General features: G+C 48.1%; 1 protein-coding gene across 1 annotated transcript in view; it reads right to left on the bottom strand.

Annotated features, from left to right (window-relative positions):
- Rcan1 (regulator of calcineurin 1) overlaps positions 1-6,209 on the bottom strand; it is a 75,273-nt gene extending 69,064 nt beyond the window's left edge. The window contains exon 1 of the mRNA XM_029544549.1: positions 5,883-6,209. Coding sequence (XP_029400409.1) covers positions 5,883-6,125 — 243 coding nt within the window. The 5' untranslated portion in view covers positions 6,126-6,209. The remainder of the gene's footprint in view (positions 1-5,882) is intronic.
- Between the last annotated feature and the right edge of the window lie 16,971 nt (positions 6,210-23,180).

A 23,180-nucleotide genomic window follows, 5' to 3' on the forward strand; every position in this document is an offset into this window, starting at 1 on the left:
TGCTTCCTGCCTTCTTGCCCTCACTCTCACGACAGGCTTACCTAGCCTGACCCATTCTTTCACGGGTCTTAGAGGCCACTTCTTTGGGATTCCAATGTGGACTGAAAACCAACCGGCACCTCTCTAGGACCTCTCTCTGACTCCAGCACCAGATGGGGGCTGCTGAGACATCTGGTCGCAGGGACAGTCCTGTTCCTTGCAGAACCCTGACTAACACAGATGCACAGGGAGCATTTTTACCATCTACTGTCATGGGGAAACTGGCTACTGCTTCAAGAACATGGCTTCCTTGTCATTACCTCTGCATCTGCAGGTTCTGATAGTCATAAGTATTTACAAAGGGAAAAATTGCCTCACACTACAGAATTGGATTTCAAAGGGCTAGAACTCCCCACAGCTCTGAAAAGGATCGCAGTGTCTTCACGGCACATAAATAACGCAGGGGTCTATTCTACACACACACACCACTGCCAGGCACAAAGCATTCAGAGCTAAGCAAACCAGCCCCTCAGTGCCCTGTACTTGGGAGTAGACTGTGTTTTCTGGTCAGTTTTTAAAAGAAGGGCACAGCCTGAGTGCTAAACACAGGAGACAACAGCCTCCCCTCTCCTGCTCTATCAGATACGAAGCCTATTTCTCCGTCACCTTATGTAACTGTCCTGAGCTTAAAGAGTCGGTAGTGTGGCTTCAGCTACGAAGAGTGCTGCGATTGAGATCTGTGGTGGACTGACTTGCTGAGGAGTGGGGTGGTAGGGAGTCGAAAAAAATTAAGAAAGGAAAACAAAGTGTGGTTATAAAAAGCACCTCCCTTGTAAAGGGTGAATTTTCTAGAAAATTGAAAATCAAGGAAAGAGTGGGGAAAGTCTAAACCAAACCTTGCTCCTATTTACTGTGGGGTTTCCAGATGAATACAGCATTCCAATTAAGCTGAACCCACTACACCTGCGGCCAAGCCACAGCAGGGGAAACGTCACCAAGACTGAGTCAGTCTGAGAGAACACGGCTTGGCCCACGATAGGCTGAAACCACCTGGCCTCCCAAGTCTCCTCTCCAGCCAGGATGTCAGACTCCCAGCATGCCACACGGACTGACTTTCCCAGCATGCCATACGGACTGACTTGGGTGGAAACAGGCAGAAACATGGTCGGAGATGTTCCATCTTGGAGTGGAAGTTGTGGATATTGACTGCCACTCCAGAGCCCCAAACATTCCAACCATCAACTTACCACTGAATGTAGACTTGCATACAAGTCCACAGTCTGCCTTTGGGGGTAAAAGGAAGGAATCGGTAAACAGGGGTGGGGGGTGGGCTTCCTAAATTAAACCCCACTTCCTAAACACACAGGCCCTCCCAGTGATAGCAATAATAGTACTTAGGCTTCAAAGTCACTGGCAAGGAAAAGGAACCGCAGGTCCAGACCTGACCGCCATTACGGACTAGAAGACATCAAGGCACAGGCAGGCGTGGGACCAGTTACTCGGTGGACTTCTCTTTAAATCCCTCAATGCCTCTTTCCTTCTCTCTACCTTTACCCCCCGTGGGTTTCACTCAGGCTAGACCGCAACTCACTATGTAGCCCAGGGATCAAGCAAAATACAATCCTCCTGCTCCAGCTCCTTTGCACTGATATTACAAGCAGGAGCTAAGACCCAAACCCCTTCTAGCCGAGCAGAAGGCACTGCGTCTCAGTCCTGACAAGAGAACCACCCACGAGCCATCCCCAGCTCCCACGCCTGAGAATGGAATTAGTTTGGAATTTCTCAAACCCTCCCCTGGGATTCCGGGGGCTAGGGGAGGGGCGGTGGGGTAGCTGGGTAGGTAAATCTTGTTTGAGTCCCAGAACCCATGTTAAGAAACCAGATGCACTGGCTCACATCTAACCTCACAGCTCCTACAGGGGAAGCATGGGGAGGCTTTCTGGCCACTTGGCTGGAAGTCTGCAGAGCCTCAGAGATGTGAGAGATGCTGCCTCAAATACATGGTGGGAGGAGAGAACAGGTTCCCTGAAGTCACACGCACCCCCCCCCCCCACACACACACACTGCTTTTTAAAAACAGATTCCAAGGTTACAGGTACCATCACGTCAGAATCTCCCTTTTTGGGGAGGAGCACATACATACAGAAGTTAGAAGTCTTGCTTAAGATCCTTTTATGCAGACCAGAGTACATGCTATTAAGAGAAAATTATAGAAAAGGCCACCATGGAGCATGGTCATGTTTTAAAGAAATGTGTGTTCCGTAGAAACAGAAAGACTACGTATGGTTTCCTTACAGCAGATCCTGACACAGCCTTTGGGTGAGGCTGTACCCATCATATGCACCCGTGTTTGAGCCTACCAACGCAGGGGCATGTTTCCGCTACAGTCTGGAGCTCTGCCTCGTAGCCAAATGGGAAGTCTGAAGCTGCCGGTTAGCTTGGTGATGGCTGAGCAAAGGGACCCAGAGCACGTCTGCAGCACGGGTCACTACTGGTTCTGAGCATAGCTCTGCTCTCCAAGTAGAACACAGAAGGAGCAGCTATGAAACAGTCTGCCAGGCAAAAATTTGCCCACACAGAAAATAACCTTATTTTAATAAAGGTTCCCTCTAACTTGTAACAGCATGAACTTCTCTAGTAAGATTATTTTACATAAATGATAGTTTTTTGTTTTTTTTTTTACATAGACACTTAGTTAACATATTTTACTGAAAGCAAATCTCACATATCAGATGGTTAATAGTTATAACAGTTTCTGGAATTCTCAAACAAATGAGTAATTCAGGTCCGTTTCTTCTTTTCATCTAAGATTAAGGTTATAGGATCGGGAGAGTCATAGGTAACATCTGCGGGTTGGCTCCTCCAGGCGGCCCTTCAGCGCGGGTAGAAAGGAGGGCAGCAGCTCTAAGGTCTCCCACAGGGCTGCAGCTGTAACCCACCCATTCCAGGTTAGCCACAGTCAACCTAAAGCAGACACACCTGCAATACCATCTAAAGGTGACCCACACGCAGGTGGTAGGCTGACCCCCCAAAGCCACACTTTCTCACTCAGAGGGATGGTTCCGGCTAACTGAGAAACAGCAGCTTGCTGGAAGTCCTACCAATTACCTCCCACGATGGCAGTGTGGTTAGGCTGTCTTCCTGTACAGAGCTATTGGCCCTGGGGACTGGCACCCTTAGACCTATGTGTTAATGATGTGTGAATCACTGGAAACCTACAGGACCCAGGACCCGGCAACCCATCAGTGCACAACACTCCACACTGACGCTCCAGTCCACAAGGTGGGAGGGAAGGGGAGGACCTCCAGAGGTTCTGTGTGGGACTCCTCAGAGCCACCGCTCTACACTAAGCACCCTCCTTCCCAGCAATTTGACAAGCTCCCTGGCCTGTCTCCCTGCTCCCACCCCCGCCCACCCATCTTCCTTCCCCAGGAGACATTCTCCACCCAACTTTGAAGTTAGAGTACCATCTGAGGCATCCCTCTGGGGACCCTTCCCTGGATGCTCTTCAGACCGCTGTGGCCCAGCACCCTGCCCCTCAGCACTCACTCGAGCTCCTTCCGGCCATTTCCTAGTTCACTCTGGCATCCATCCACACCTCAGCGTGGCTACTCCTTTGGATTCTAGACACAAAACTCTCCCTGAGGAGCCTGTGTGCGGCCACCTTAGGCCCCTTGAACTGACTGCTCACTGAGTAACTTTCTGCACCCACACTGTCCCCAGAGCCCTCCTCCAGACCCTGGAAGGCCGATCCTGCCAATGGACCTGGCTTGGGCTCCCCTGGATCAGGGCAGGCCAGGCTCTTTCCTGTGACCTTCAGCACCCCAACTTCACATCTTCAGATCTACACACTTGCCAGGCAGCTCCTCACAGGGGTTCCTCTCCTAGCTCCAGCTTCTAGCTGCTGTTCATGGCTACCTCCTGTGGAACTCCTGAGGCCGGCCAGCCCAGTTAGCCAGTTCCAAGGTCAAACATCCTGAGCTGCCAGTGTGCAACCCCATAAGGACCTAGCTGTCACTCGGTCTGCCACCTGTCGCAACTACCTGATTCTCTTTCACATCCCGTGCTGTACGTCTCTCTTCTGCCGGCCCTCAGTACCTCAGGTTGCACATGCACAGGTTCAGACAATCTAGAATCATTTTTCTTTTTCATAAAGAAAAACTGCACTCGTAAGAACTGGTACATATCATTCCTTCTTGCCATTTAAAAACAACAACAATAACAGTATAACAACTATTTATACACATTTACAACTTACCCGGTAGCGTAAGTGGCCTAGAGATGACTTAAAGCACAGGGAAGGATATGCATATGCTATATTATGTATATACTATATTATGCATATGCTGTATTATGCATATGCTGTATTATGCAAATGCTGTATTATACATATGCTGTATTATGCATATGCTATATGCAAGCACCTACTGTTTTACATAGGAAACTTCACCACGTGTGGATTTTAGCATCAGAGAGATGTCAGTGGTGGGGCTGTGCTCAAGAGCACCCCCGTCATGTGCTTCTTCCCTGAGGTCTGTCCATCTCCACACCCTCCAGAATCCAAGCTCTATGAAAGTGACAAGCCTGGCAAACTCTCCACTTCCTCCTCTGAGTCTGAAACCACGCCTGGAAACCAGCATCAGTCATTAGCAATCACCACCTTATCATTCCAGAGAGTGTTGTCGTCACTGCTCATTGGACACACAGCAGCCAACGCCTTCCGTCTCAGCCCTCTCCTCCCTGAGCCCTCCTCCTTCTCCCTAGAGCAATGTCGCCTTCTGCTCCATCTGATATTTACCTTTTCTGTTTCCCTCAATCAAACAAAATCAAAAAAGCTTTCAGCCTTGCTGAGTCTACATGTCAATGAAGTGGGGCTGAAGGTCGCTGCCAAAAGAGACACCATTGTGTCTTGGTTATTTATAATTTATACGGCCATTTACTTTCAGAGAGGATTTACAATGGCTATGCACACGCTTCAGGACATTCTGTGTAGCGAGAGCAACAATTGTCACAGCTCAGGGCTTTTCTCATCTCTCTCTGCTGGCTGAGCTCTGGCCAGCACTTTAAACCTTTTTAGGGATCTCCGGCACTCTTTCTGTCTGAAGCAAGATCAGTTCATAGTGAGACTGCACTTGTCTGGGTGCCTAGTATCCCAGAACAGCATTGTCTAAGGCTCTGCCCACTTGGCCAGCCACTCATTTCAACATTTATTAAGATTCTGTTGTGAGGCTGTTCTGGGATCTGAAGATACAGCAGAGAATCAAATTGCATTTTTGCCTTTAGGGCAAGTGCTGGATGAATTATCACCTGAAGAGGCTAGGGGAACTGTTCATTGCCCCTTGAGGTTTAACCCCTGCCCTGCATTTACTAGTCAAAGGAAGGGTGCACCTCATTCATTGGGAGGACGGAGGAAACAGACGTGACTCACCGTTCATAAATAGACTACGCTCTGCATTCTCAATCTGCACTATTGGAAGAAAAGCCAGTGTTTGGGTGAGGATCCTGGCTGCTCATTATCTTGCGGTTGATTGGCCAGTTTTGGTTGAACGGTGTTGGGGGAAAGCCTTTCCTAAGCCTTTAGAATATTTAGTTCACCCTTAAAGGGGTGACATGCCACCATCAGAGACACTCAGTACACTGGGAGTTGTCCCTTCCTCGCCCAAATCCACACAAATTTGACACCCTGGGAAGGTGATGGGGCAGGTCTGAGTAACCAAGCATGGTACTTGAGAGGAGGAATTGATTTCTGATCTTCAGTGATCGGTAGAACACGACCTGGACTATGTAGGCGGTGCATAAGGAAGCCCGCCTCCAGAGTCTGCGACCCCTGGAGCAGGGCTTCGGCCCGTCCCCGCCCCGCAACAAGTGTCCGCCCTCCGCCCCGACGGCGGCCCGGTCCTCACCCGGCATAGGCCGTCCACGAACACGCGCGGGTCCAGGTGGCAGGCGATGGTGGCGCTCGGCAGGTCCTGCAGATCCACCTCCTCCATCTCGCAGTCGATGAAGCTCCAGTCGCCGCCGCCCCCGTCCCCCTCGGCAGCCGCAGAGAAGGGCGCGAAGGGCCGCAGAGTCACCCTGCGGGGCGCCCGCGCCTCCACCGCCTCCGCCACCTCTCCGAGCCGCGGCCCGGCCACGCCGTCCTCCATGCCCGGCGCGCGCTCCCTTAGCTCCGCTCCGCTCGGCGCCGCGGCCGCCGGCTCCCGCTTCACCCTCTCCGGGTCACCGCGGCTCCGGGACGCCGCCTTCCAGCGCCCGCCCTGTCCGCCTCCGCCCCGCGCGGGAGGGGCGGCCAGCCTGCTCTCGCCGGCCTCGAGCCGTAGCTCTCGCGGAGCCCAAGGACGTTCCCTTTAAGGTCGGCCCACTCGGGCCATTAAGTCCCGCCCTTCCTATAGAGCAGACCAATAATATGACGGGAGTTTTGTCACGTGAAGCCCATTCTGCCGCCCTAAGTGTGAAGCCTCGGGGCGGCCATATTTGTTAGGGGCAGAGGCCTCGGGCCAGTTCTGCTTTTCTGACAGCTGGCGGTGCCTGTTGAAGGACACAAGCAGGGTGTTAGCCTACGGGACCGTAACCCGGGAGGCAGCGCTTTTGCGGCTCCCACGCGGCGACGTTTGAAAACACGCAGCCAATTTTGAGGACTTAAACTAAATCTAGTTAGAGGCTCTGTTCGGTTGACATTAGCAGTGCTTAGACACTTAGTGCATATTGTGGAATCACAAATTAGACTTGAGTAACACCGTGATATGGCCTTTATGTTTATAGTCCAACGTGTTAGTCATTATGTCACTGTCCAATTTTTGGACGCAGAAATGAGTGGGTTTCACTAATTATTTTCATACCTATATGGTGCGTTTGTGTATATACACAGATACCACTGTATTTTGCTCACATCTGTCTCCCTTTGCCCCCCCTCGTGCCTTTTCTCCAATCCTGCTGGCTGCCTCTCTTTCCTCTAAAAACTTCCCTTTCTGCTTTAGTATCTCAAGAAAAAGAAAAAAAGCTCTGTGTATCAATTACTTTTCTGTTATTGTGATAAAATACCACGACCAAGGCAATTTATAAAAGAGTTTCTTAGAGTTTGATATAGCAGCCTAGAGGGATAAAGAGTCCATTGTGGTGGCTAAGTAATAGGTATGGCAGCTGAAGCCAGATGCTGAGAGAGCAAATCTCAACCACAACCGTGAATCAAAGTAGATAGGTAAAATGTTTCTACTATCAAAGCCTGCCCCTGGTGGCTCACTTCCTCCAGGAAAGCCAAACTTCCTAGACCTCCCCACACAGTACTACCAACTGGGGACCAGTGTTCAAATGGCAGCCTGCACAGGAGACAGTTCTCATTCAAATCACTGTAGACAGTAGGGCAATGGGTCTCAACCTGTGGGTCTTGACCCCTTTGGAGGTCCAAGAACCCCGTCACGGGTTTTGCATATAGATCTAAATATCAGATATTTAGACAGCAATTCATAACAGTAGCAAAATTGTAGTTATGATGTAGCAACAACAAAATAATTTCCTGGTTGGGGGTCACCACAATATGAGGAGTTGTATTAAAGGGTTGCAGCATTAGGAAGGTTGAGAACCATCGAAGTAGGAGATGAGGCAAGGCATTGGGCCTTGGTTTGGGAGGATTCCTTATGGGGAAACAGGCAGGACCTCAGGTGAGCACTGTGCCTGGACAGCTCATCAGAGTGAGAACTCCTGTGTGAGTTTCACCTCTCTGTTAATTACCTGCAGAGCGAGGCAGATCCCTCATATGGGCAAGAATTCAGTACGCGCTCAGTAAGTGGGCCCTCTGCTTGTGCAGTTAAATTCTTAGGGGGGTGTTGAGTGGGGTCTGTGTTTTCTCCTACAGTAGGCACACCGTCCAGTCAGGAAGTGGATCTATCATCATACCCAACTAGAGCTGAGATTTATTCAAAGTATGCCGTGTGTCAGGCCCTGGGGTCCTTATTGTGAAACAAAGAGAAGTAATTCACAAAGCCCTGAGGGTGTGAGGTTAGGGAGAAACAGGCCTGTCTCAGGCTGGTCTCCTGGGAAAAGAAATCTACAGTTACCCTGTGACCCAGAGGTTCTTCTAGGTATAGTCCAAAGAAAAATAAAATCATTCGGCCACACCACATGGACCTGCATGGCAGCTCCTGGCATCGGTGTTCACACTGCTGTTATTCATGTAAAGAACTGGAGTGGCCTATGAGTGGATGCACCTGGATCGCACACAGGGGAAAGAAGTATTAATATTGTCACCCCTGTGATGGACCTTGGAGACACGATGCTAATGAAAGAAGCCACTCACACAATCTATGTGTGAAATGTCCAGATTAGGCAAATACACAGAGGCAGAATAATCGGTGGCTGACGGGGACCGACGGGAGGGACATAGGGAGCGACTGAGACTGAGTCACAAGTAAAATTGATCGTGGTGATGTCTTTCTGACTCCTTGTGTATCACTTGGAAAAATCACTTGGTTGTGCTTTAAAGGGTAAATGTTACAGCAAGCGATTGTCTCGTCATAGCCGGTATTTTTAAAATAGAATATGATAAAGGCCACGCGGGATTAGATTGGGGTTCAGAAGAGAGGACAACATCACAGAACCCTCTGCAAACCCCAGCCAGACATTCTGAAGAGGATAACAAAGGGAACAAAGCCCCAGTGTTGGAAAAACAACACCCAGCCAAACAGTTGCTGGGTGGGTCTGTGTGTTCACCCTCGGGGCAGGGCGATGTTTCCTGGCTGGCTCACTCTAAGCCGTCTGTCCATGGCAGCAGAACGGGCCTGATGGACAAAGACGGTGAGGGGAGAGAGCACACCGTGGAGACAGAAACCCAAGATGTGGTCGATCATACTACCACAGATGGCTCTCTGGGGTAGCTTTGAGGCAGGAGAATTGGATACAACCTCAGGCAAGAGGCAAAGACAGTGTGGTCTGTAGCTAGTTTTACAGTGCTACCGGTCACTACTAAGGCGTGAATGAAGGCCTTTCCTGCCTCATCCTCCCTGGGCCGCCAAACAAAATAAGAATGCTAGTTCTGATCATCAGTCAAGTCCTGCAACACGGGTGGCCCCTCTTTTCTCTGTGTGTCTCTGTGCGACTCCCCCCCCCCCCGTCTCTCTCTGTCTATGTCTCTCTCTATTTGTGTGTCTATGTGTGTCTCTCTCCTTCTCCCTCTCTCTGTCTCTGTCACTCTCTGTGTCTCTCTGTCTTCCGTTCTCTTTCTCTGTGTGTCTCTCCCTCTCCGCTCTCTGTCTCTCTGTCTCTGTCTCTCTCTCCCCCCCCTCCCCCCCCCCTCCCGCTCTCTCCTCTGTGCATATGGGCACATGAAGGATAGAGAAGAGTGTGGGATCTCCTAATGCTGGAGTGACAGACGTTTGGGAGGCTCCTGGTGTAGCTGCTAAGAACTGAACTTGGGTCTGCTGAAAAAGCAGCCAGTAGTCTCCCCCCTAAGCAGCCATCTTTTCGATCCCAAACAGCTCTTTTTTCTTTTAATGTAATATTCCATGCGCGAATCTGTAAGCCAGTTCACATCCTCAAACATAGGGGCTCCTCCTGCGGTTTCTTAGAACAGAGGCACTGTGTGCACCCATCAGAGGGCTTCCCCTCAAGCAAGCAGGCAGCAAGCAGAACCCAGCGGTTCTCATACTCTCTTGGCCCTTTGGTTCTACGGCAAAGAAAAAATGGGTAGGGCCTAAAGAGATATGACCAAAGGGTAGAGGAGGAGAAAAACAAGGCAAAGAAAAAGAAGAGAGAAAAGTAGAGAGATAAAGAGCAGGGGGGGGGGGTAGTAAAAGTAGAGAGCAGGAATAATGATTCTGAGAGCAAGTTCAGCCTTCCTCCACACAGGCTGCTCTTACACGGCACACTCAGACACACCTGAACAAGCTCTGCCAGCATGAGTGTAAGGCGGAGCTTCTTAAATGCCAGGTCAAAATGCTGTGTACAAATAGGACGAACACCCCGCCTTTCATACCTGGGTAGCCGTCCTTCTGGCCCCCCCACAGGCAATGTGTTTAATAATAAAATGTCCCACGTGTCTTTGCACTTAGAACATAGCATTTTCTAGTCATTGGAACCTTCACCATGCCTTTTAAATAGAAGCTTAATTAAGCTGCGCCTTATGCTTCCAGTGACACTATCTGTATCAGCAATCAATAGCTGCTCCCAAAGAGGTAAAAATAGACAGCGAAACTGTCAACAGCACAGGCAGAAACCAAGTGTGACACATCCCCGGAGTAAATATAATCGGCCATTTCTGATGGGGAATCAACTGAACTTGGAGGCCACCTTCTCATAGAGCATGCCACCATAAAACGTGAAGGACCGTCCAGGCACCCTTTGCCACTTGATAACTGTAAGGCTTTTATTGGGTGCAGCCACAGAACCTCTGCGCCCTACTGTCTGACTAAAGAGATTTCCTTTCCTACTGGCACCGGACCTGTTGTTTGCAGGCGACTTGATCCAGATGGAAAGGAAGAGATGAAGAACCACTCATGTGTTTTCTGATGGGGTAGGGGTGTTTTAGTCGGTGTACTGGCTGGTTTTGTGTCAACTTGACACAGGCTGGAGTTATCATAGAGAAAGGAGCTTCCATTGAGGAAATGCTTCCATGAGATCCAGCTGTGGGGCATTTTCTCAATTAGTGATCAAGGGGGGAGGGCCCCTTGTGGGTGGGACCAACCCTGGGCTGGTAGTCTTGGGTTCTCTAAGAGAACAGGCTGAGCAAGCCAGGGAAAGCAAGTCAGTAAGTAACATCCCTCCATGGCCTCTGCATCAGCTCCTGCTTCCTGACCTGCTTGAGTTCCAGTCCTGACTTCCTTTGGTGATCAACAGCAATGTGGAAGTGTAAGCTGAATAAACCCTTTCATCCCCAACCTGCTCCTTGATCATGATGTTTGTGCAGGAATAGAAACCCTGACTAAGACAAATTGGTATCAGCATAGTGGGGTTTTCCTGTGGCAACCTTACTATGTTTTGGGGAGGACTGTGGAAGGACTTTGGACCTTTAGGCTATAAGATCCATTCGGTGTGAAGAGCTCTGTGGGATGTTGTGTAGAAGCTTGGAAGATAATGTTTGAGAACAGTGCAGAAGATGGAGGCCTGGCTTGTGAAATTTCAGAGGGAAGATTAAAGACTCTTTTCAGGGCCATTGCTATTTTCATTGTGAAGATTCTGTGGTTCTGGTTAGCTGGGGCTGAAGAATCAGCTGTGATTAACAAGATACCAGAACTACTAAAGTGAAACCTTTGCGTTACTGGGACTATTCTAGCTGGAGCTAAGAAATTGGCTGTGATTAAGAAGAGACCGGCATCATTGAGGTGACATCTTCTGGGAAGTGTTTTCTGAGAGCACAGAGGCTGTGTTCCAGAGATAGCAAAGGTTGTACCTTGTGTTGTGGCTGGACTTGGTAATGTGTAAGAGTTACTCAGGTGGTACTGGTTTTGAAGGCATGAAGGGGCCATGCAGAGCAGCTGAGGCCATGGAAGCACTGTGAGAGGTCATGGAAGGCCACTGGTGAAGGTGCAGCCTCAGTTGCAATTGATGGCCCAGGACTGAAGGGGTCATGCAAAGGAATTGAGGCTTGGCACCATGAAGAGCCTATGAGAGGCTATTGTTGAAGCCAAGTTACAGTGGAAGACAGCAGCGTTTTGGAGATGCCAGTACCATGAGATGACCACCAAGAACAGCAGCAGCAGTGGATGGAGTACAGGCAGCTGGAGCCTAGAAGACAAGGTGTGTGCTACAAAGAGAAGTGACCTAAGCCCTTAGAGGAGCCCAGAAGATTGTGAGTTGGATTCCAGACATTGGATGGTTGGAGTTTGATTTTGCTTGCTTTTGATTGTGACTGTGCCCTGATATTTTCCCTCTTGAAGGAAGAAAATATTTTAGTGGAGCCCACAGTTAAGAGACTTTGAATTTTTAAAAGAGATTGAATTTTAAAAGATATTGAATATTTTAAAAGGATTGAACTTTTAATATGTAAAAGACTGTGGGACTTTTTAAGTTGTTTAGATCTTGGATGAATAAGAAACTAAAGGTTGAGGTTTACTAGTGATGTGTTTGTGTGTCAAGTTGACAAGGAGTCAATTGTACTGGCTAGCTTTGTGTCAACTTGACACAGGCTGGAGTTATCACAGAGAAAGGAGCTTCAGTTGGGGAAATGCCTCTANNAGATCCAGCTGTAAGGTATTTTCTCAATTAGTGATCAAGTGGGGAGGTGCCATCTCTGGGCTGGTAGTCTTGGTTCTATAAGAGAGCAGGCTGAGCAAGCCAGGGAAAGCAAGCCAGTATGTAACATCCCTCCATGGCCTCTGCATCAGCTCCTGCTTCCTGACCTGCTTGAGTTCCAGTCCTGACTTCCTTTGGTGATGAACAGCAATGTGGAAAGTGTAAGCTGAATAAACCCTTTCCTTCCCAACTTGCTTCTTGGTCATAATGTTTGTGCAGGAATAGAAACCCTGACTAAGACAATTGGTATATCCCCCTTCCTGTCACTCATGTCTCCCCTTATGCTGCCTTATGTTGGCCATGGCAACTACCTAATGTGATGGTTTGAATATGTTAGGTCCAGAGAGTGACACAATTAGAAGGTGTGGTCTTGTTGGAGTGGGTGTGGCCTTGTTGGAGTGTTTATGGCCTTGTTGGAGGAAGTGTGTCACTATGGATGTGGGCTTTAAGACCCTCTTCCTAGCTGCCTGGAAGCCAGTCTTCCACTAGCAGCCCTCAGATGAAGATGTAGAACTCTCAGATCTTCCTGCACCATGTCTGCCTGGATGTTGCCATGCTCCCACCTTGATGATTATTCACTGAGCCTCTGAACCTGTAAGCCAGCCCCAATTAAATGTTGTCCTTATGAGAGTTGCCTTGGTCATGGTGTCTGCTCACAGCAGTAAGACCCTAACTAAGACACCTAGTATAATAAGAAAGGAGGCTTAGCATACCATGGTTGGTTATGTTTGTTCCTAGCAGCTGCCTCTCCCACCACCCCCTCCCCCCATTATGCAGAAATGCCCACAAGGGATACGCCAGCCTGCTCATGCCACTTGAGGTGGTTCATCCTAGCACACCTTCAGTTGCTTCCTAATTTGTTCTGGAAACGGAGGGGGCCATGTGTAGAAGGTATTTGTTGAATGTTTACTAAACGAACCAATAACATTCCTGCACTGTCTGAGAAATTACATTTTCAAATTTTACCTAGAGTAGAAGGTACTTTGATGACTTCTTGAGTGTTCCAAAGATTACCCAAATGATTAGACTCTTTAACCAACTCAGAGTTTTCTAGTTTGTTACTACACCCAAATGAACCAAAACATCAGGCAATTTCTTTTGTTTGTGTTTTGTTTTATTTGTTTGTTTATTCATCTATTTACTCAATTCTTCCTCCATTTTCATGCATGCACATATGTGTGCAATGTACATGTGTGTGTATGTATGAAAGTTGCATGGGAGTAGCTACATGTTTGTATGGATCCACATGTATCCCATGTGCATACATGTGGAGGCCCAAGACTGACGTTAGGACTCCTCAATCATTCATCCACATACAGTGAAGCAGGGTCTCTCAATCAAACCCAGAGCTTGTAGCTATGGCTAATCTCCAGAGCCAGCTTTCTCTGAGGATCTGCTGCCTCTCCAAGGCAGAAATAGCTACCATGCCTATCCAACGCTCATGTGGATTCTGGGAACCCGTTATCTGGCGGGCACTCTTACAACTCAAGCTCTTAAAGCACTGAGCTGTTGAGAGACAGCAATAAAATCATCATTATTTAGTTCATTATCGTCATAGTGAGAAGCATGGCATCGTGCAGACAGACGCGGTGATAGAGAAGGAGCCGAGAGGCACAGAAGGTGCAGGCAGCAGTTCAAGTGTGCCACACTGGGCAAACTTGAACATATATGACCTCAGAGCCTGTCACTATAGTGACACACATTTCTTCCAACAAGGCCACACCTCCTAATAGTGTCACTCCCTATGGCCAAGCATTCAAACACATGAGTCTGTGGTGCCTTTCTTATTGAAACCACCACAAAGTTCATTCTTCAAATTCATTCCTTAAGAGCTCAGGTAGTTTTGATGATCTCCTATCACATAATTAACCCCCGGGGGGGGGGAACCCAGCCATACATTCAGTTTGAGGTCACTGTATTTCTCTTCATTTGCATGTGGACACAATGCAGATTCTTTGCTGGTCAGGATTCTTCAGGCAAGAGAACAGGAATCCCCAGTTACTTTTCTCTTTGTTCTAAGCAAATACCCGAGGAGAAGCAACTTGAGGGAGGGGCTATTTACTGGGGCTCTCAGTTTGAGGGGTGGAGTGTGTGGAGGCAAGTGCTGGCTGCAGACCCGTCAGGCGGCCGCTTCCTCACAGCTGACTACGAAGGAAACCAGAAACGGACCAGGCGACCAGGCGGCTGTAAGGCTCAATCCACCCCTGCCACCAGACCAGTCCTCTGGTTAGGCCCCATCTCCTGAAGATTATAGAATCTTCCAAACAGCACCACCACATTGGGGACCAACTATTCCAGGAGCCTCCAGGGGACAATTTACACCTAAACCACAAAGCAGGGCCACCAGCTTAAATGGAAAATAGTTTTCTATAAAGGGGTTTATATATGCTTAGACTTAAACACAGAACACACACACACACACACACACACACACACACACACACACAGGGCGGGGGGCAGGGATAGCAATGCACACCCGAAGGTGGCTTCTTGAGAGTCTCCACAAGAAATAACTTAAAGGCTACAGATCACCTCATGGGAGGCAAAGGCAAGAATACAGCCAGGTCTCAGGAAGGTTCTAGAAACTGAACCTCTACCCTCCACACTGTCCACAGAAGCAGGGCTGTCTGTGGGGGCCATTTTGAGCCTATCTCCTGAAAGCTAGTAACCTGGGCATGTTCAGTGGACACTCATTGTTCAATGTGTCCATTGATTCTGATCTAAAACAGTCACTCCCATCACAAAGTCACACACACACACACACACACACACACACACACACACACACACACCTACCTGTGCAGTTCAGGAAGCCAGCTGGCCCCTGTGTAAACTTCCTTCCTCACTGTGGCTGTGCTCTTTGACACAAACAGCCTCTCTCAAGATGCTTCAAGAGCTTGACACGAAGTTCAGTCAACACCTCAGAAGAGGACTTAGAAAGGAAGGAGACAAGTTCTTCATCTTCTGTTAGAGCCTTGCTCTAACAGTCTTTGGGCAATGTGGGAAGAAGGTTTTCCCCTCTGGCTGGCTTCTACCGGCTGAGCACCAGAGTCCAGTCTGGGTTTCGTTCAATTCTTTTCTTTTCTCTGCTTGGAGTTCTCCAAGTTGTGAGTTGAATGGCCCACATGACACAGTGTAAAGGAGGAAGGACTTGTCTTGGCTTACAGTTTTGGGGTGTACAGTCCATCATGGTGGGAAGTTACTACAAGAGGGGTGTGAGACAGGTAGCAGGTCATCTGGGAAGTAGAGGGGGGGAACTGCTGGTGCTCATCCCTTTTTCTTAACTGGGGATCCCAGCCTGGAACGGTGCTACTCACATTAGGGCAGGTCTTTCAGCCTACACACTCATCTGTACAGCCTCCTTGGGAACTCCGTGGTGTGCTGGACTAGCCTGCATGGAGTGTGCACTCTGCAGTGTGCCCACTGCTGCGGAGTGACAGCCAGGCAGAGTTCTGGGCTTGGGGAATGTCCCTTGTGTATGGGGGTTTAAGTGTTTAAAGTGACGGGGAATGTGAAGGAGTTTGTCTTCTAGGAACCTGAGATAGTGGACAGAAAGAGGACTTCCATATATGAATGTGGCATATGCTGTGTGTACTAGGAAATACACACATGGTAAGAAACTATATGCATAAAGCTACGGTAGATGCAGATACATTAATAGGAGTTAACCAACATATAATATTTATAACATATCACAACTCGGCTATTACCTACAGGACCAAATATATACTATATGTAATATGGTCTATAATGATATATTCGCATGTCATACATGAATATGAAAATATGTTGATAACATATAGTAATATTCTTATGTTGTACACAATAAAAGTTCAAAATTTTAAACATGCCTTTTATGAACAACCTGTTTCTTCCACTCTATTGATAAATTTAGCGCCTGCTATAAAACATACACTGTAATTAGTACTGACAGCCTAAGGAAGAAGAGGACCACAGATTTAAATATTTCTTTCATGTCCCGTGTTCTCTAGCATGAAAACTACAATGGTAATTCATTGTTTATATTCTAGCAAAAAGGTACATGTTTATCCAAATTATGATCTGCATAGCCTAGAATGTTCTAGACACACATAGGGTCTCAGGAACAGTTGTGGATGAATTAATAAAAGACTGGGTCTTATTTATTGTGATGTAGTTGTCAACTTGCACAATGCAGAGTCACCTGGGAAGAGGGTCACAGTGAGGGTTTGTCCAGCTCTGGCAGGCCCGTGGGCGTGTCTGGAGGGGCGTGTCTGTCCGGAGGGGCGTGTCAGTACGGATGGGCGTGTCTGTCCGGAGGGGAGTGTCTTTTCACACTAACTGGGAAGCTGTGGCCTGAAAGTGGACGATAAGGATCTGTGAGATTCTAAGGTAGGGTAGAGGCAGCAAGCCGAGCAGTGAGCAGCGGGTGAGCCTGTATCCCTCCTCTCCGCCCCTGACTGTGAATGTAATTAGCTGCCTCGGGTTCATGCTGTGACTTCTCTGCAGTGATAGACTCCAGCCTGGACTTGTGATCCAAACAAACACTTCCCCCTCCCAGTTGTCTTATGCTGAGGTGTGGTGTGGCCTACCCATAGTTCTCACGCTCAGGAGGAACGTTGAGATAGGAGAGTTACAGGCAAAGCCTCAGAGAATCCACTCCTGGAATAAAATAAAATAAGAAAACGTTTTTTTGTTTTTGTTTTTGTTTTTGTTTTCCTTCTCAAGAACTCGTGTGCTCCTTCTGATTGCTTGTCAACAGAAATCACCCGGTTAACACACATTTCGCCTTTGAGAGGCAAGGCATGCCACCGTTGTGCACTGTACTTTATAATTTACAGTATTCGTATTTTCAACACCATTCACATATACAGAGGAATATTATTCCTATTTTATGCAGCCAATGCCTTTCCATGTCAGTGAGTTACTCTTGAAAATCAAGTGGAATTACTTAACTTTATTTATTTATTTTATTTTATTTTTTATTTATTTTTTATTTTTTTGAGACAGGGTTTCTCTGTGTAGCCCTGGCCGTCCTGGAACTCACTCTGTAGACCAGGCTGGCCTCGAACTCAGAGATCCCCCTGCCTCTGCCTCCCAAGTGCTGGGATTAAAGGCGTGCGCCACCACTGCCCAGTGTAGTTAACTTTCATGAACCTTGCACAGGAGTGCAGCCCACGGAGCCTCTTGAAGACATCTGACTGAAAATTGTCTTCAATTTTTAAAGTGTGAGATAGGAGAATTTTTACAGATACATCTAGGTTTGGGGCAATAAAATCACGTAATGATAGAAATCTTTCCAAATTCCTAATTTCAGAATGTCCTTCCATAACACAATTTCCTGGCAGAAAGCAGTTACTTTCTCATTCACTGTGAGGTGTCTCCTTGCCCTTGCGTGGGCAGGTGACACTTGCATATATATATTATTATTATATGTAAGTTATTATATGTAAGTACAGTGTAGCTGTCTTCAGACACTCCAGAAGAGGGAGTCAGATCTCATTACGGATGGTTGTGAGCCACCATGTGGTTGCTGGGATTTGAACTCCGGATTTTCAGAAGAGCCATCTCACCAGCCCGCTTATATATTTTCAAACTACCTTCTGTGCTCAGCCCCCTTCACCGTGGCTGGCAGTCGTCTATACCCGGAGCAGGGGATGCCAGTCTTTACTGTCCACCTTACTTGCTTTGATAGACTTGATTCCTAGTGTTTCTTAGCATTTCTGTAAAAGCTCCTTTCAGGGACAATTAACCTAGTTATACCTGAGATAGGAAAACCCACAAATCCACCTCATCGTACCTGGAGATCTGAAATGGCCGCAAAACTCTGGAAGCAGGGAAGGTGTGTAGACCCGTTTCAGCCTCCACCATGTGAGCTTCAAGCTCTACATTAGTGGGCTTGCTGCATCCTTGTCTTGGACGGCGCCGCCACCTCGCCGCCATCCCGCCGCTATCTCGCCTCCTGCCAAGCCCCGCTCACTATGCTCTTAGTCTGTATCTTCCATCTTTTCCATCTTTGGGGAAGAGACACAGGTTCCCTGTGAACGCTTTCAACTGAGCCATCACCAGAGGGTCCTGACCACTTTGCCTGGTTAACGCTGTACCGTAATGAGAAATTAACGGCTCTCCTGTTTTCCTCCTTCGGGTTGACCAGCTCAGGACTGGACCCTTGCCCACGTAGCTCACCTCAGATGCCTCAGAGGTTCAGGTCTCATTTGCCAACCTCACCTCTTCCTCCCCCCACCCTACCCACAATCCACCACTGGTCTGTTTCCTCTCCCTACGCATGAATGAAACGGGTCTGTAATTTCTAAAAGCATCCCAGTTTTTTTCCTCTACCTTTCTGTGGATTTCTCCTCCTTAAATCATGGCTTTATTGTCTCAGATGCCCGTAACGTTTTAATTGGGTTGTGTGTGTTTGCAGGTGTGCGTGCATACAAATGTGTGTGTTTGGGGAGGGGGCAGTTCAGGAGCTGCCACCTTGGTTTTTGAGACGGTATCTCGTTGGTCAACATTCACCAGGCTAGGCTGTCTGGCCAGTGAAGGGCAGGGATTTGTCTGTCTCCACATCTCCATCACTGGGATTATAAACGTGTACTGTCTTGGTCAGCTTTTCTTTATTTTAATGAGGGTTTAGAGAACCAAACGCAGGTCCTCATTGCTTGCACGGAAAGCCCTGCCCACTGAGCCATCTTCCTAACCAGAATTAGTTGTTTTGCTTTTGGTATGTTATTTAGCCACGTCCAAAACAGATCTCTTTACTTTCACTCTCCTCTCCTCTCTTCTCTTCTCTTCTCTTCTCTTCTCTTCTCTTCTCTTCTCTTCTCTTCTCTTCTCTTCTTTTCTTTTCTTTTCTTTTCTTTTCTTTTCCTTCAGCTGCTTCTCTTTGTGTGGCTGCTGAGCCTTGATGGGCTTCCAAAAAGAACCAGGTTCCTAACCCTAACCTGCATTTCCTTTGCTGCTAAATAAGACACCCCCATATAAGTGAGTGACAGTTCTGTGCCCCAGGAATGAGATGCCAAGTGAGGTCACTGTTGGCTGTCACGGAGAGTGAGCCAGCTGCCAGTCTCTGGATCCCAAAACGATAGAATGGAAAGGGTGCTCCTTAGCATGTATGTCATGTATGTTATGTGTACTGAGTATGTGTACTTTGTGGGACAAGCACAGGCATTTTTATTGCTGTTTTGTTTTACTCTATTCTATATGTTGTATGTAGGCACACATATGTATGCATGTACATTGTGTGTAGGACATACAACACCCAGAATGAATCTTATTGTGATTTGCAGACTTAGCTAATCATTGTGTAGCTTATTAGTTTTAACAAATGAACCACACTGCTGCAAAATGTTAGTGATGGGAAATTGGGGGAGAGGAGGTAGGCGAGTTCTTTGTAACACTCGGGGCATCTTCCATTCAGCTTTTCTGTAACCTCAAACTGCTCTAAAATGTAACCCGACCTCAAACTGCTCTAAAACACAACCCACAACTTTAAAGATAATTATAGTATGCCTACACAAACAGTAGGGAGAGCAAACCTCCAGGGATCGACCCGCAACTTACAGTATTTCCGCATTTCCCCAATAAAATTGAGTCTAAACTCAGGTGTGTAGATGGATTCTGGCAACAGTGGCAGCAGCTCTTGTTTGCTCCCCGGGTTAGTACAAAAACAGAGGACGTGTAATTAGAATGGCGTTCCAACCATTCTAAATTGCAATTGTGCCTCTTCGGGATCAATCAGGATATCTGTCAAGAGGATGATTTTATTCTTATAGCCACAAATTGTGGCCTTTTCTCTCCTTTTAAATATATGTAGACTAGAGTTCATTCCTCTCTGGAGTCCTGTACCAGCAAGTTGCAAGGTTGGGATGAACCCGCTGTGCAAACACTCCCCCTAGTGGTGAACGGCAGACTTCCAAAACCCGTGGATTATCGCTCGCGGTCCGGTTCATTTCTTTAACATCTGGCATGCGCACACATCCCTTCAGAGAAGCTGGGAGAAGGAAGGAGGAAAGGAGAGGGAGTTGAAAGGAGAAGGGGAGTTTGGATGAAGAGGAGGTCGATTGGCTTGGAGAACGGTGGGGTCTGGAGCGCTACTTGCTCCGCCACGAGGTTCTGTCCACGCGCCCTGCTGGAGTCCCCAAGAGGTGATGATATACCGGATTCCCTCGTGCGGTATCTGTCAGACTCTGTTCTGAGCCAGACACTCCTGTTAAGTGCTCCGGTGGATTTTTTAAAAAAATTACCTCAATTAATTAATCAAGCATGGTTTTGTGTGTGTGCACATGTGTGCGTGCTCCGCCTCTCCCTCTTTCCCTCCCCCTTCAACACCCCCCCCCCCATGCTGTGGTGCACAGGTGGAGATCAAAAGACAACTTTTTCTCCTCCTTGTGAGTTCTGGAGCTTGAGCCAAGGACATCAGGTTTGACAAGTGCCTCTCTTGCTCAGCCATCTTGCTGGTCCCCAGGCTGGCGTGCTCCCGGTGGTATCTGGGAATATGCCAGCATTCTAGTGCCTTTCTGGGCCGGATGTGTTCTTCGGATTCCGACTGGTTTGTAGGGCGGGGACATTGGAGGGCAACTCTGGGGTTAGGGGGTTGGGACCCAGAGCTCCCTGTATTTAAAAGACTTTGTGGTTTGAGTGTGACATGCCTGCTCCAGGCTTCATGCGTTCCTGGCTCATAGCACTGTTTTGAAAGCCTGGAGAATATCGGGGGTCCTAGCTAGAGGAGGTGAGACTGCAGGACTGGGCTGAAGATCTCACAGTGGGTTTCTAGCCTGTGATTTCTGTCATGCAACAATGCTGAATGGTCCCAGCTGGAACCCATGTCTTTCCTCACCTTCTCTTAAACTACTGCCAGGATAAATACTGTCTCTCTTAACTGCTTCTGCCTATTACTCTGTCCCAGTGATAAGAAAAGTACCTAATAGTGGTGTCACTACCACATAGATGGGAGACACAGAAACAGAGATGGCAAAAAATAAAATATGAAATAAAAAGCCACCTTCATCTTGGCTTCAGGTCATCCAACAGACACAGCAACTCCTCTGACTCTAGTGAAATATGGCAGCCGGTTAGGCAGTAGCTGGTCGATGTCACTTTGAATCAGCAGAATCTTAAAGGGACTGTGGGAGGGCTTATGCCTATGCTCTGGGATGTGACCAGGCAGCTAAGTCTCAGCATGCATTTCCTGAGGCTGCAGGAGACGCAGTACCACCAGCCGGGGTCAGGGAAAGCTGAAACCAATGAACATTTTCCCCCCTCCAGCTCTGGGGACCACAGGATTAAATCAGAGCAGCAAGACTGGGCTCACTTTGAGGTCTGAGCCAAATTGCTTCTTGCCTCTTCCAGCTTGGGGCAGCCCCTCTGTTTTCTTGGTTTGCAGACCATCAGTCTGATCTCCATCTCTGACCATCTCCTCCATATGTCTTGGGGCCCAAGCCTCTTCTTTTTATAATGAAGTAGATTTAGCCTCTCTTCCCATCCAGTAGGACCCACTTTAAGTTGATTACATCACTAAGACCCTTCTTCTGAATCAGGTCAGAGTCCGAGGTACTGAGAAGTTAGTGTTTCCCTCGCCATTTAACCCACAGTCCCTCTGGGTCCTGGTTATGGAGTGGTCCACCTGAGCCACCTCCCCCACTTGTGCCACAGTTACGCTTGGCCTCTCTCATTTCCAAAAGCTGCTCGTGTCCTCTCGCTTAAGGTCCCACACCACAGCGTTCCTGTTCCTGTGTTTGCCATCTGGTCTCTTCCTCTTTGGCCTCTTCTTTCATTTTTAAAGGATGTGGAGGAATCATCGAATTAGCCCTGCCAGGAGAGTCCAGATCGTTTTAAAGTCAGCTGACTCACACTGGCCATGCGATTTACAACTTTAACTTCTCTTTGCCATGTTCTGGGGACCTGGGCATGATCATGCCGAGGGCATCCTACCGAAAATATAAGCAGATTCACAAAGGTGGTGGTTTTTCTTCATTTTCTTCTTCTTTTTTTAAAAATTAAATTATTTAGGTTTTTTTTGTGTGTGTGTGTATGTGTCTCTGTGTGTATGCCTTGTGTGTCTGTCTGTATGTTTCTGTTTCTGTGTGTCTGTATGTCATCTCTGTGTGTCTGTGATGTGTGTGTGTGTGCCTGTCTATCTCTCTCTGAATCTGCATATGTCCCTGTCTCTGTCTCTTTCTGTGTGTATCTGTGCCCAATGTCTAAGAGGCAGTACCTGCATCTTGCCCACAGTGCTGCTGAGGCCACTACTACTTCAGGCCTCTGTATCTGGAGTAGTGATCCATGATAAATGTCTTTCTGTGCTCCCAACCCATGTTTACCAAGCTGCCTGCTGGTTACAAATCTGCTTCCCAAGTACTTGGATGGCAGGAAACATCATCTTGGATAGTAGCCCAGGGTGCCCCAGGATCTCCATGGAAGTCTAAGGATGAGATACCTTCAGCAGTAAGCAGGCCAAGAGGCTCAAGGGAAGAAGAAAGTCTCCCACTGAAGTCTGGCCCTGTTCCACCATAGTAGACAGATACAAACATCAGTCACTAGACTGCTCAGCCCCCGTACTGAGGCGATCACTAGTCTGATGACCTAGAAAGGGGCTAAAGCACTGGGCAACATGGAGAGAGTTAATAAACAGGTGAGTTATTTTCAGAGCCTTTGTTCATCTCTGACTGAGTATACACACAGTGGGACCCAGAGCTGACATGTGTACTGGCTGGTTTTATGTGTCAACTTGACATAAGCTGGAGTTATCACAGAGAAAGGAGCCTCCCTTGAGGAAATGCCTTCATGAGATCCAACTGTAAGGCATTTTCTCAATTAGTGATCAAGGGTGGGAGGGCCCATTGTGGGTAGTGCCATCCCTGGGCTGTAGTCCTGGATTCTATAAGAAAGCAAGCTGAGCAAGCCAGTGGAAGCAAGCCAGCAAGAAACATCCCCCCATGGCCTCTGCCTCAGCTCCTGCCTCCAAGTTCCTGCCCTGTGTGAATTCCTGTCCTGACTTC

This window comes from Mus pahari, chromosome 12 (assembly GCF_900095145.1).
Source record: "Mus pahari chromosome 12, PAHARI_EIJ_v1.1, whole genome shotgun sequence".
Lineage (NCBI taxonomy): Eukaryota > Metazoa > Chordata > Mammalia > Rodentia > Muridae > Mus > Mus pahari.